The sequence below is a fragment of the Ixodes scapularis genome, unplaced genomic scaffold, assembly GCF_016920785.2.
Source record: "Ixodes scapularis isolate PalLabHiFi unplaced genomic scaffold, ASM1692078v2 PGA_scaffold11__112_contigs__length_91849675, whole genome shotgun sequence".
Classification (NCBI taxonomy): Eukaryota; Metazoa; Arthropoda; class Arachnida; order Ixodida; family Ixodidae; genus Ixodes; species Ixodes scapularis.
The window spans coordinates 34669813-34684050 of NW_024609837.1; the positions used below are offsets into that span (position 1 = coordinate 34669813).

Below are 14238 nucleotides of genomic sequence, written 5' to 3' on the forward strand. Positions count from 1 at the left end.
TTACTGCCATATTTAGGCCGGTAAATACGGCCCGGAGAATGTGTGCAAAACTAGTTTGGCAACAAAAAAGAACATAAATAGGCCACAAGTGTAAGTATTGTTTTGTCGTTGACCAACGGAGTGGTCAACCGCGTGTTTTGTATAACCAATCGTTAAGAAGCACGAATCGCTGTCATCTTAAGTCTAATTTCAGAGTTTGGGAAAAAATACTGGACGTTCAGTACAATTCAGGCAGATATGTTTAGTTCCCTTTGGTAGGTGTCGAGCCCACGGAATAGCACCAATGCTGCCTTCCGAGTTGAGGCAACATTATTTTCAATACTTGGTTCGCACGTGACGTCATATAAAAAACAAAGTCGTTGGTGCGAAATACATACTGCGCAAGGTACCCGCAAGTACCAATGTTCTTTACAATGGCCGTCAATGTGATGTCACTGCCAACCCCGTATTGGGACAGTCTTCGTGCAGTCAGGCAGGACACGTCAGTATTCTTTCCGCCCCCGACATGCACGTCGCAGAGACAGGAACGCCAGGAGGGAGGCATGTGGTACCTTTGACTTCTCCAAGATGACCCTGTCCTCATCGACGGGCATGAAGGCGTTGCAAATCCAGTACAGCGTCTGATTGTTGAGCACGCTCTCGACTTGCATGATCTGCACGGCCAGCCGCTCGGCGGCTGGATGAAAAGGCGATAAGCATCGACTGATTCTCGAGCTTGCATGGCTTGCACATGACGTCATCCAGAGAGCGCTCCGATGGCCACCAGAGAAGAGGGGAAGAAGGAGCTCCGTTTTTACCAGGACCCTCTTTTGTGTGTCCCAGATTTGCGCAGGCGCCGCTATTCTCCCCCCAGGAGATCATAGAAGATTAACCCGTCACTTAAAATTTCTAGAAAGGTAGCTTCACTCTTTCTTTCTATAATGGTGGCCAAAAGTAAACGCGATGGGACGTCTGCGTAAGCCATGTATTTAATTCGAACTGTTTCTTTTCTTTTTTTATATCGAGAGGAAGTTAGACGAGTTCTGTCTTCACCATCAATTTATCAGGCTCGGCGAATGTTAGAAGAGACAATAATCGTTATGGTAAGTTGAGTAATTCATCATGCATGTACATGCTCATCACATTATCATTTTCACTAGATGCGGCACCGCGGGCCTCCATGGTATACGGGCTGCTGCCTTTCCGCGGTGCCGCGGCTGTCCAGAGCCAAATAGATAAAGACTGAAGACTAAAGACTAAAATATGTTAATTAGCTTCTTTAATAATTGGTTTTAGGGGTCATGTCGCAATTGTAGTATTGATGGCAATTACTCTTAAAGTCAGACCAATGTAAACAAAATTAAAAAAAAAGGTAATTTTTTTTAAAAATTTTTATCGATCGATTTTTTTCATTTTGTCGTCCGATTAAAAAAAATGGCCTCAAGAAGAGCGTTGTAAGCCCTGCCCAGAAGGACGCTAGGAAGAGCGATGTCGTCGTTTCGATCATGTCGTGACTGTCTCGTCGGCCTGTCCTTGGTGCTTGCGCGGGCGACACAAGTAACGACGTGACTGACACGACTACGTCACTTTCCAAGCGTCATTGTGAGCAGGGCTTCCTGCGCTCTTTCTTCACGGAAGTTCACGCAAGGCGAGAAAAACCTTGCGCGGTTATTATTTCAAACACCATCACATTTTCGCAAATTCTTTAAATTGGCATGGCCTTTAATAGCAATTGCCGTCAACACTGCACTTCCGACATGACCGTTGAAACCGATACTTAAAACGTTAATGAACAGATTTTAAAGGGCAACTCCGCTGCATTCTGAAAAATTCGAGATAATGAGTGATTTCACATTAAAAAACACTAATAGAAGACACTACGTCATTAGCTTCGCGAAAAATGAGTTATATATTGTGTTGTTATATCTTACTTTAAACATAAGCAGAAATCGAAACCTAAACTTCGGCTCCGTCTCACAACACGGGCCTCGGGCCGCCAAAAACATGGCTATCACGTGGTACGAGATGTCACGTGATCCTCTGTGCAATGACGGGTGCAATGACGGCCGGCCACCGTTGAGGCGAGCGTGTGCCAGGCGTAAGTGTCATCTGCACCGCACTCTTCAACACGTTTTGGTGTCTACGACATTCGACGACGTCTGCACAACCGCGGCATCAGTCTGCAAACGTTGCGTGAGAAAAACCCCGAGATACAATAATCACAAACGATGAGATGATGACGGCGGTTGTGACTCGGGAGACGGCGGTAACGGCGGGACGCCGGTCACGTGGACATCGCTGAGCGCCGAGAGAAAACGTTGCTGACGTCACCCGCTACGCTTGCCCCGGAAAAGTGAAAACAAACAAAAAAGGGGGCAATGGTGATGACGTTTAGCTCAATGTTGGCTACGCCAACGCCGTAGCTTTCACTGCGCTTTTGGTTGCTCCTCAATTCGCTCGCTAGAGTCAGCCGATTTCGGTTACTTGGCACTGTGCAAAGTTTGCCAGACCATTTAAGAAACATTTGGTCAGAACTAGGTTGTAATATTTGACATGATTTGACGTGTGGTCTTCCTAGGTGATACTGAAGAGGACTGCATTGTTAAAAAAAATGAAACCGAGTTGCCCTTTAAACAATTAGTTGATTTACCGCGAAGATTATTCTTTCACCCAACGTCCCCCGAGCTTGATAAATACATGCTAAAAACAGAACACGTCTAACTCTCACTCCCTATATATATATATATATGTCCAAATTAAAAAAGAAAAATTAGAATCGAACGCCCAGTATATCTTTGCCTTCAGTCTACTGTCTAACGGGATAAGTCACTGCCAACCCAAGAAACGCGGAAGATGGCGGGTCCCCTGAATATCATTAACACTCCGCAGTCAATGAGATTGCAGTAATAAGTGATAAGAATGTCGAAAAGCTAATCCCGAAGACAGACACGCGTCCAGAAATGTAGGGCATATGTCCTTGCGCAAGAAAAAGCAACCGCGTCGGCTCGGTGTGTTCTTTTGGTAATCAGGGGTATAAAGCACTTCTGTGCATTCCGGCCTTCCAGCGAAACGCGCAAGAGGGAATAGTGATTCCTTTATGTTCCAAAATATAGAAGACTGACTTTGTTCGATGAAAAGTGAAAATAAATGTATCATGCCTCGTTAATCAGCGGCAGAGCATTGGAGGACAGTGTAAGCGCACTACGACCACCATCCATCTACTGCAGATAACACATAGCTGGCACGAAGTAGAGTTACTTTGAAGTTACAAACAAAACAGCCACAACGTGAATTTTTGTAAATAATCACGTAACCTTAATCTAGTAAAGAAAGAAAAATTCATCTGCAACTTACTCGCGATATCCTCCAATGGAAACTCCCTCTGAAGAAGTCTGTGGAAATTCGTTCTCTGGGCCATTGTGCAGTTGTCAACACGTTTCAGGACGGGCTGTTCAAATAAGAAATTAGCGGCCAGTCTATAACGCGTATGCCTTCGTTCCACTTTCTGTCAGATCGACAACATGCAAAGCTTTGAGAGCACCGCTCGTGATTTAGCAATTATGCATGCAATCTATCCTCACAGGAGATGAGAGGTCATTCTCTTGAGACAAAAGGCCCATACAAACAATTACCATTGAGAGCGTATGAGAGCGTTGCGACTCTACGAGTAACCATGACATCCGTACCTCGTATGCCGTATGTAAAGGTACTCATTGAGTTGGTTGCCACGCCTCATACAAGGCGCAAATAACCCGGTGAGTCGTGGCTGTTTTTCGGTGCAAGGCATGCAGTTAAATAGTCAAACGTACTCCACCGCAACTGTGTGCATGGGCTTTGAGGGTGCAATTGACGAGGTGTATATCTCCAAGTTTGTTGTAGTGGCCTTATACTGGAGTATCCGCGCACATTTGAGTAAAAGTGGACGTCAATAAGGTGAAGGTGAAGCTCCTTATAACACGGCCACACCACAGCGCAATGCGCAAAACTCAATTGTCCTTTTCTGAAAGCAGGAACTATATCCACGCGCCTCCATCTCAGCGAAGCGTCGACATCGTGTAGCTTAACTCCCCGAGAACGTTTATACACACCATCTGAAAGAGCCGTTTCTCTTCCAGCTTCCGTGGAATGAACTTCTCTCTGACTTGAACCCTGGGCGTGCCCGGAAAAGTGGCCTGGACCACGGCGACCCTGTGTTGTGTGCTTGACCACTCGTCCTTGCAGATGCAGAAGATCTCTGTTCGCCCGACGATGACGACAGCCTGAGGAGCCGATGCCAACGTCGTTGAAGCAGGTGTAAATACGCGCGTATAAAGTGCAAAGCATGATCGTGCCCTATCGTCTTTTCGCAGCCGTCAGACCTGTTTACCCGTGACGGGTCACTATGTTGGGTTTTTAACGTGACCCTGCTGGTTACAATCAAAAGTTACCTTCTTTTGAATGGCCTAGAAATGGAAGGGTCCCGGCCGCTATAGCTACTGACAGGATGAGAACGACAGGGATTCCTTTTCGGATTCCCGGCTTCCTGCACGCAGTAGTTTTTGATCCAAAAGACAATCAGAAATTGTTGATGGTACATCAAAATTTCTTGAAGTTTCATAGACCTTGTTGATGGCCCGTCACACCTCCTTGGCGGCTCAACAAACCTTCTTGATGGCCCGAGAGACCCTCTTGATGGCCCATCAGACTTTTTTGATGGTCGTAGCTACAGGCTCACTTGGCGGTATTTGATGAACCATCCAACATTTTCTGATGGTGGCTGACGGATCATTAAAGGCTGCGGTTGGTGACTCACAGACCGTCAAAACGTTTCTTGTGGTGGCTGATGGACCATGAAAACGTTTTGATGTTGTCCGGGTGAGACCATCAGGATATCTCCACACACCAACGGAATGTCCAAAACGCTGATGAATCTTCTCATGGCATCTTTCGGTGGTGGGAGGAACCTGGCCCTTTTTGGAACGTTCCAGCAGTGACTGAGAGGGGACTCCGAGGGTCTCACGCCGTCGCACATGCGTGAATGACATGTTTGCACAGCTGACAGCAGTGTGGCTCGATAATGCAGTGGTCAATCCGTAATAGTCCGCCTCTAAAATTTTTCTATAGGATACTCCAAACAGCAAAAGACACCTTCCCATAGACTCATGTATGTTTTTGCAGCAATAGTTTTGTTTTAAATTTTGTTCGGGCTTGTTGGCGAAACAATTTGTTGATCGGCTTTGTATGCCAAATAGATTATGTTTTCGATCTAAGTGGCAGAGAATGTGCCGAAAAACGCGCATTGCTTGATCGGAACTTAACTTACTAGGCAAACGTGTAGTAAACTAAATGTTTGCGAAAAAAAAACAAAAAACGTTTACAAAGTCACGAATGCGAAAAGACGAGGCTCACCGCAGTCTCGGCCAGACGAGGCTTATTGTATTTCAGGTTTTCGCAGCGTGAACGATGGGGACAGAGTGTAGATAGCGACACCGCTAAGGCCGCACGTTGCGAAGTCTCGAAAGACGCGAGTGGATTAGGCGCATCTTTTCTTCAGTTTTGTTTTTTAGTGTAATAATTTAACGCAGAATAATCTCTAAATAGGAATAATAACATGCCATACCCAAAATACGAAGTTTGCTTACAGGTTTCTATTGGATTTTGGAAGGTATTATCTAACTCTTGGGATCTTCCTTTTAAGGCGAAAGCATTTAACTGTCCCATGGAGCGAAACGACGTCATTACCTTTGAAATCACGCCAAACGTTGGCCAAACGGCACCTACAGTCCCCTTTTTCAAGTGAAGTCGATTTCTGATGGATTATGCTCTCATTGGCTGGCGCGCGTCATCAAGGAACAAGGCTCCCATTGGCTCTCGTGCGGCGTAATTGCAAAAAACAAAAAGCCACCAGAGAAGCCCTCTCCATGGCGTGCATGGCTGCTGCCGCGGCCGCCGGTAGGAGGAGGCAGAGCCGCATATGTAGAGAGTTCGTCCATTTATTGGGAAGTGAAGGAGACAGGTGAGGAGGCGCCAATGGCCGAAAGCGGGCTGGGCGTGTTCCAGGGCGTCTTTACAAATTCGAATGTGGCCAACCAGGAGCCAGAAATAATACCCTGGCGGTGGTCGCGAGAAACGAAATTAATAGGTGCGTCGGAGTAACTCTCGGTGACTGAAAATATGGTGCACGTGATGTTTCCATCACGGTCATCCAAGATTACGGTGGAGGAGCGCAACTAGCAGAACGATCGACATAATCCGTACGCCAGGCGCCGAGGGCCGGGAATCTGCCGTCCGAGCGGTCACACACTGTCCGAGGAAAACAGAGTTCGAGCGGCATATTTCGTTTTTTACATCTTTCTGCATGATCATAATCGAAACATCACGTGCGCCCTATTTTCGACCAGGAAAGATTACTACATTCAACTTTTACGCGCTTATTAAAACCATATACCTATGATTAAAACTGTTTCTCGCTACCACCACTAGAGATTTTTCTCGGCTTCTGGTGGGTAAGAGAGCATGTCAGGCCTTTTGTCTGCGTCTGGTGCACGCCCTGGCTCTGCCCGCGCCTCTTATTGATCAAGCTCTCTCTATACACGGCTCTGAGAGGAGGGAGCGGTGGCGGCAGAGCCAGAGCCCGTCCGGGCAGACTCTAGAGAAATCGCACGGCCTAGCTCAACGCGGCGCGGCCATTTCACGAAAGCGCGCCCTCGGCCGTCCCCCGGCGAAACGTGACCGTACACGTCACTACGTCGCAGACGAACTAAGGGAACGGAAGAACGGCATTCATACTTTCGCATTCACAACTCATAAAAAGTGTTTAGGTGTGCTCGGACCTTTTTCAAATAATGATGAACAGGAAATAAAGTTCATATTTCCCTACAATTCAATCTGTCTTCTACCGGTACATATCTCTGATTAGAAATCCCTACCGACCATTGCACCAACAGACCATCAATGGCCGTCAGATGTCGCAAAATATGACCGAACGTTGGACCATCAGGCCTTCAAACTAACAGGCCATCACACCACCAAGCCATCAAAACATCACACCATCAAAGCATCGCGCCATCAAACAATCGGACCATCATGTCCCAAAACACGACAAACCATCAGCCTGATGTGCCATCAGAAATTTCCTGACTGTCCCTTTTGATGGGGTTGCCCTTCCTTCGTGCTCTGGCTGCACCCGCACGCTTAAAACTCGCGAGATGCCGACGTTGTATCAAAGCTCCGAAGCTCGCGCTGGAGGCGAGACAACTAAAAGATATCCATGCCGTTCTCAATCGCTCAGTGGCCACAGATTCATCGCTTTAGTTTGGTTATTATATTCATTGCAGTTCCGTAAAAACTCTATGCATGTTTAGCAGGCGACCTTCACAAGAAACCTGTCTATAGAACAGCACTGTAAACCGATGAACCAACGTGTCAATCGCAGAAGCACGCCCGCTTCAAACTGCAAGTGAGTATAGTTAAAACCACGCCACGCCGCCACGCTCCCCCTCTTTTTCTCTTTCGATTGACACGATGACCCACCTCAAAAATTTGAGGGCGTACGATAAATGATGCAAGGCTAACGACGCTGATTTGGCAAGCATGCAATATATTAATAAAGCGAGTAAAAGTAAACGGATGAATCAATTATGGCAAGGCCACTGACAAGCGCCTTGGTGAACCACCAAGGCGCAAATAATCAACCTTTCGTGTCAGAAACATGTTTCATCGTTGAGGGCAGATCCTCCCCTCAACGGTACCTTGCTCCTAGACAAAAGAAACATTTCTGTTAATCCCCCCAAGTCACTGAATCATTTTGATAAGGAAATGTTTGAAGCTGTAGAATCATGCACTTAGCAATTATAAAAAGTGCATCAGTGTTTCTAGGTTCAGAAGGTCTGATCTCGACGGAAACTAAGGCTTAAACTTCCAAACGAACCTTGGAAGATAAAGTTCGGTAAACAGGAGATGAAATTTCGTAAGTGGTTCTTAACGTAAAAGTCAAGCTTTACGAGGAATCCAAGTTATAAGGACGTAACGGAGAACACATTTCTACCAGATCTACGCAGATATCTCGTAGCCACAGTTTCTGACCCTTTGTTTTCGGTGCTCACCTTGCAGTTCGGAGATTTGTCGACTTCCTCTTCGTCCAAAAATCGGCAGTCGCCGATGATGGTGACGAGTTTGTAGCGTCTGTAGACGTTCAGGTCGACTCCGGTCCCGGGGTGCACCATGAGGACCGTGATGAAGAGGTGCCTCGCGTCAGTTGGCAGGTAAGCCGCGGGCACACGGTACGTGTACATGGACTGAGCTTTGGCCACCGAGACTCCGGCCGAAGACGAGCCGCGACCCGTGTTAGGGCCCTCCCCGACGCCTTGGGCGCCGATGCCGCTGGAGCCCGTCATGTTGTGCACGTCAGGCACTGACCTCGAGATGACCACCTGAGACGTCGGGGAACGAGTTAGGCTTAGCCATCAAGGGTAGCCGATAGTTCGTATACAGCCTGTTCTTCAAAAGACATTGGGGTTTTTTGTTTTGTTTTTACCGCAAAAGTAAACTTCGTATTGCCGAACCCTTGTTCTCCACCCAATACCAGCGCTAGCTGTCCGATGCAGATGTCCAGAGTTCCAGAACTAACGGTTACCTCATTCAAAGGTCATAAGTGATTTTCCTGAAAATTTTAATGGCAAAACTGTGTTATTCGTTGTTACCAATTCAGAGCTCCCGGCTGCTTCTTGTCAGAACGCCATGTTTATTTATGATGTGTCGTCTTCCTCCTCTACCCTCAAAGCCCCACGGCACATCTCCTTTTAAGACTGGTCTATTTACAGGTTTCACTAGTCCTCCACTGCGTGTAGTGTACGCAGTTGATCCGATGTTGGGTACCGACGTTTCTTTCATGACTTCAGTCTTTGGCATCAGTGTGAGATGGAAGCTGTTTTTCGAAGTGTAGTTGTATCGGTGTCCACTAAGTACGCTCTCGAACTCTCAGTTGGACACCGTACGATTCCTCTTTTTCGTTTATCGGTGACCCAGACAACGTCACCTCTGCTCAATGGTTTGCGCTGTCGTACCCCTTACAAAAAATTTATATCTGGCCAGATCTGAAGATTTCAGATATGGCCATATCAAAAATTGGCCACATATAACCTGATATGGTATATCTGCCAGATATAGCCCCGTAACGCCAGATATAGCCTGGTACCCCTGGCCAGATATGGAAATCCCAGATCTGGCCAGGCATTTCAAAAGTACAAAAGCCTGAAATCAGCACTTTATATCTTTTTATTGTCCACAATTCTCCCAAGTGCCCCGGCCCGCACTCGAGGAGTTATGGAAACGGTGGTCCTTCAGCTCCTTAGTAATCGCTACTTTTGACCAGTTTCATGATTACACAGTTTCGAGTGTAATTCGTAGTCACCGTCAACAAGCCTCCCATAGGGCTCAAGTACCTATCATATCACTTTTAAGTTTTTCGTCAATGGCAGCGTTCAGGATATTGTGGATTCTGTCCAAACTTCAACCAGGCTGAGCCGCCGAAATCTCTTACCATATTATCATTCTCGTGATTGTTGTTTTAGCAGGAATTACTTAAAAGCTGAGAAATCACAACAACCAAAACCGGGATTTAGCTCGGACTCCGCGGAGCTGTTTATGACATTTTTAGCGTTTGTAGCTTAATATCAGGGTCTTTGAAGTTGTACGAAAATGAGAATAATGTAAGAGATATGTCTGCGGCTCACCCAGGTTGAAGGTTGGACGGAATGCACAGTACTGACACTGGCGGGACATTTTAAAAGTGGGATGGCAGGTATTTGGGTTCTGTACGGCACGTGTTCAGGGTGACTCCGAATTACACTCAAATCTGTGTAACCATAGAATAGCTCGAAATTTTCGATTACTAGACAGCTGAAGAAACACCGTCCCAATGATTCCTCGAGTACGGGCCGAGGCACTTATGGGATTTAGCAAATTGTCTATTCGGGCGTAATGTTAACACTTTGAAATAATTAAGCTACATTGAAATCCTAGCGAAAACTAGCACAAATAATCTTAAACTTAAGCTTGTCGAAGCTGAAGTTTGGAATTATTTGTGCTAACATTTAGGTCGCGAACAATAAGTCATTCAGAGTTTTCTAACAAAGAATTTTTTTTACTTGTTTTAACTTTTTAATATATTGAAAACCGGCCGCCGGATAAGTCTGTATATACGCCAGATAAGTCTGTATATACGCCATATCAGGCTGTATATATGCCAGATAAGACTGTATATACGCCAGATAAGTCTGTATATACGCCATATCAGGCTGTATATACGCCAGATATGTCTGTATATACGCCAGATAAGAATGTATATAGGCCGTATATAATCATATAATGTTTGGTATGGCCAGATATGGCCCAGATATAAGATTTCCATACGGGACGTCGTCTGTCATAGATGGCTTTCTGTCCACCTTTTCTTCTCTTCTCCCATTTTTGGAATCGTTGGTGATCCACAAGTCTTGGTTCCAAACTAGAAGAAACCGTTGGCAGTGACGTTCTCAACTTGCGGCCCATAAGCAACTTGGCGGGACTATATTCATTGCCTAATGGTGTTGCACGATCTGCAACGCGATGTAGCTGTCTGATGTCTTCTTAAAGCTTTTCTTAATAATCCCGACAGCAACTTCCACAAATCCGTTACTCTGCGGATGTCTTGGTCTGGACGTTTTATGTTCGAAACCCATTCTTGGGCAAACTGGTAAAACTCACTTTCGGCAACTCTCTGGAATTGTGGTCCGTTGTCGCTGAACAAATCTTCAGGAGTTCCATGTTGTGCAAAAATTGGCTTTAGATGTGCTGTGACACACGTCGCAGTCAGACTGGTGAGAGTGCAATTTTTGGATATCTCGAGTAATAATCTGTCACTAGAAGGTAATTCTTTCCTGACAGATAGAACAGATCCATTGCCACTTTCTGCCGAAGACGCTTCGGGAACATTGATGGCATCAAAGCTTCATGATGGATGGAGGTTTCCTTGAAGCATTCAGGACATCTGTGTACCATGCTCTCGATGGCTGCTGAAAGCCCTGGCCACCATACAGACTCCCGCGCTTGAGCTCTGCACTTGGTTATTCCTTGTTGTCCTTGGTGGATCCTCTGTAGGATATCGGAGCGCATGGAACTTGGGATAATGATCTTCTTGCTCCTCTCATGCGTAGTCCATCTTGAACTGCAATCTCTGACCAGTGTGGCCGATACCCTTCACAGTTCGTAAGGGCTTTTTTACGATTGGACCAGCCCTCTTTGCTGTACCATACCAACTGGTTACATGTGGTGTCTTTGGCCTGTTCTTCTCTGAACTCTTGTAATCTCTTTTTAGTCGCTGGAAGATCAGCAGTCACCCCCTTGACGTATGCAGCCGCTTTTTGTTTTAGGTCTTAGTCTCCTTTTTCTTTCAGAGGCTGTTGAGACTGTGTCTGCTGCAATCAGCGCCTTTCCTGGGATGTGTTTCATCACATAGGAGAATCGCATCATTCTCATCTTCATTCTTTAAAGTCTAGGAGTGATGACAGCCAGGTTCTTCGACATGAAGATTGGAACAAGCGCTTTAAGGTTGGTTTCAATTTCAATGTGAAGACCAGTTACAAAATCTTGAAATCTCTCGCATGCCCAAACTACCGCTAGGCCTTCTTTTTCCACCTGTGCATATTTCATTTCCGTGTATGTGAGTGTCCGTGATGCGTACGCAACCGGTTTGAAGGATCCATCTTCCTGACTTTGAAGAAGCACAGCTCCCAAACCGTCTGATGACGCATCGGCTAAAACTACTGCGTGCTTTTCAAGAACAAATAATGTAAGTACCGAACTTGTTGTAAGTGCACCCTTAAGCTGATCAAAACTTCTTTGCTGTTCCATAGCCCAAACCCAGTGGCTGTTCGAGCTCAATAGAGAAGTAAGCGGACAGGCGATGTGTTACATGTTTGGTATAAACTTTGTCGAATAGTTTACCATATCCAGAAAGCTTCTGAGTTCGTGGACATTCGAAGGAGGCTTCATGTCAACGATAGCCTTGACCTTGGTGCTGTCAGGGAGTATCCTATCATGATCAATGATGTGACCCAAGAACTTGACTCTTTGGACGCCGAATTCACAAAGCCGTTCATTTCTCTTGAAAGCACTCCAGGGCTTGCCGTAGTCTGTCATCGTGCTCTTGTCGAGAGCTGCCATAGATGCGATCATCGTCCGTCTTGCATACTACGCCCTCGAAACCGTTCAGGAACTGCGACATCTACTTTTGGAACAATTCTGGAGCGGATGATATTCCAAAAACCATCCTCTTGAACTTGAACTTTCCGAAGGGTGCAATGAAAGTCACCAGAGCTTGAGACTTTTTAGCAAGTTCGAACTGCCGAAATCCAGAGTTCGCGTCAACTATCGAAAAATATCTTGCTCCAGCAAGCTGCCCAAAAACGTGTTCTCCTATTGGAAGGGGATGAACTTCCCGCGCGACGAACTTGTTCAGTTCGGTCAAATACACATATTAGGATTTCTCCGTTGGGTTTTCGAACGATCACCATGCCAGAGTACCACTCAGTCGGCTCTTCAATCGGCTCGTTAATTCCCATTTTAATCATTTCTTCAAGTTTTGTTTTGGTCTTACCGAGAAGTGGAATAGCCACTCTTCGAGGTGTCGTCAGCGCCAAGAGTTCAGCGTCAGGCCTCAGTTTGATCGTGTACGGTATATTGATGTGGCCCAGTCCAGAAAAAAGTTTAGTATATTCTCTTTTTGGGTCGACCGTATTACCCCGCAAGGAGTCAACTTGGTCGAGACGTTGAACGATGCCTAGTTGTTCGCTTGCATCTTTCGAGAGCAGCGGTTGTTCCAATTCTTCTACAATATGCAGATCCGTTCTGAAGCTCTTGTCTCTCTAGTGAAGTGTCTCGTTTATGACACCAAAAACAGGCAGGGCCTTCTGAGTTGGACCCTTTAGGACCTTCCTGAAACTCTGCAGAGAAATGTTCTTGAAAACGACTTTGTATATCTTGACAGGGACCGCGGTGACGTCGGCACCCGTGTCAACCTTGAATGTTATGGAGACATCTCGGACGCCGATTTTGACTTTCGACCGCTCTCCCTCTGAAGTTGACACCGTGCCGAGAAATGCTGTCTCCACAGTCGTTACTTCCTGCAGTGTGGCAGGGCTTGTGCAAACACGCACATAGTGTCCAATTTTTCTGCATTTGGCTTTACGTGCGGGGCACTTCTCTTTCTGATGCAGCCCGTAGCCCCATTTTTAACAAACGTTTTCGTTCGTTTGTAAACTGGAACGAGACAGTGTCGTCTTTCCCTTTTTTTGCTTCCCCTTTCTTTAACTTCCGTTATTTTCAAGACGCATTACTACTCTGTCAATCTTTTCTTCATGTGAAGTGTAGAGAGTAACTGCTGTATCTTGACAGCATCTGACTGTCGAGCCAGGTTCGTAGCCTCCTCGAGTGTTAACTCCGGGTCCAGTAGCATCTTCTCCGACAGCTGGTGGTTGCAAACGTCGACGACGATGCGATCTCGAATCATCTCTTCGTGTAGAACTTCAAAGTCGCAAGTCTTGGCAAGGCTATGAACGTCAGTGATGAATTTTTCAACGCCTTCACTTTCTTGCTGGCTTCTCCTGTGAAATGTCGCTTTCATAAATGATGTTTTGACGGACGACGAAGTCCCGTTCAAATGCTGAAAGTATTTCTTCGTACTCCGCCATCTTTTTTTTTTGTTAAGGTTTAACGATATGAGGACATCGTCTGCTTTATCACCCATAAAGTAGATCAGAGCGTTCACCTGTTCTGGCTCAAGCTTCGTGGAGAGACCGAGGATTATGCGAAAGCGTTCGAATCACCGCTTCCAGTAAGGCCATTCATTAATCTGGGCTTGTAAAGTCTAAATCCTCAGGCGGTTGGTACTGGAATGAGTTGGCGGTTGCCATCACTCCCAGTTCCTATTCAAGCTTGGGGTCCTGAACTTCTGACACCATGTGTTATTTGTCGTTAATAACTCAGAGCTCCCGGCTGCTTCCTGTCAGAACGCCATGTTTATTTACAATGCCTCGTCTTCTTTCTCTACCGTCAAAGCCCAACAGCACAAAAACGGAGCCCGTTTCCGCCCGTTTTCGATAACTGCATGGCGCTCATTCAGCTCCAAGTATTCGAGAACTGCCGCCGTTTTCCCATTAAAATTTTCAGGAAAATCACTTCTGACTTTTGAATGAGTTAAGTGATAACCGTTCGTTCTGAAACTTTGGCATCTGGTTTGGA

General features: G+C 46.1%; 1 protein-coding gene across 1 annotated transcript; it reads right to left on the bottom strand.

Annotated features, from left to right (window-relative positions):
• Window positions 1-482: 482 nt before the first annotated feature.
• Window positions 483-8385, bottom strand: LOC121835047. Its single transcript, XM_042288965.1, has 4 exons — window positions 8064-8385; window positions 4068-4238; window positions 3334-3427; window positions 483-676 (listed from the first exon to the last, which is right to left on the bottom strand). Exons 1-4 carry the CDS (start codon window positions 8352-8354, stop codon window positions 483-485), a joined length of 750 nt encoding a protein of 249 aa, XP_042144899.1. The 5' UTR covers window positions 8355-8385.
• Window positions 8386-14238: the final 5853 nt, after the last annotated feature.

Excerpts from the sequence above, each read along its gene's own strand:
- LOC121835047 (XM_042288965.1), bottom strand. The coding sequence starts at position 8,354 with ATGACGGGCTCCAGCGGCATCGGCGCCCAAGGCGTCGGGGAGGGCCCT. Across the intron at positions 4,239-8,063 it reads ACAAATCTCCGAACTGCAAG|GCTGTCGTCATCGTCGGGCG; the intron begins GTGAGCACCGAA and ends TCGGCTCCTCAG. Across the intron at positions 677-3,333 it reads TCCATTGGAGGATATCGCGA|CCGCCGAGCGGCTGGCCGTG; the intron begins GTAAGTTGCAGA and ends CTTTTCATCCAG.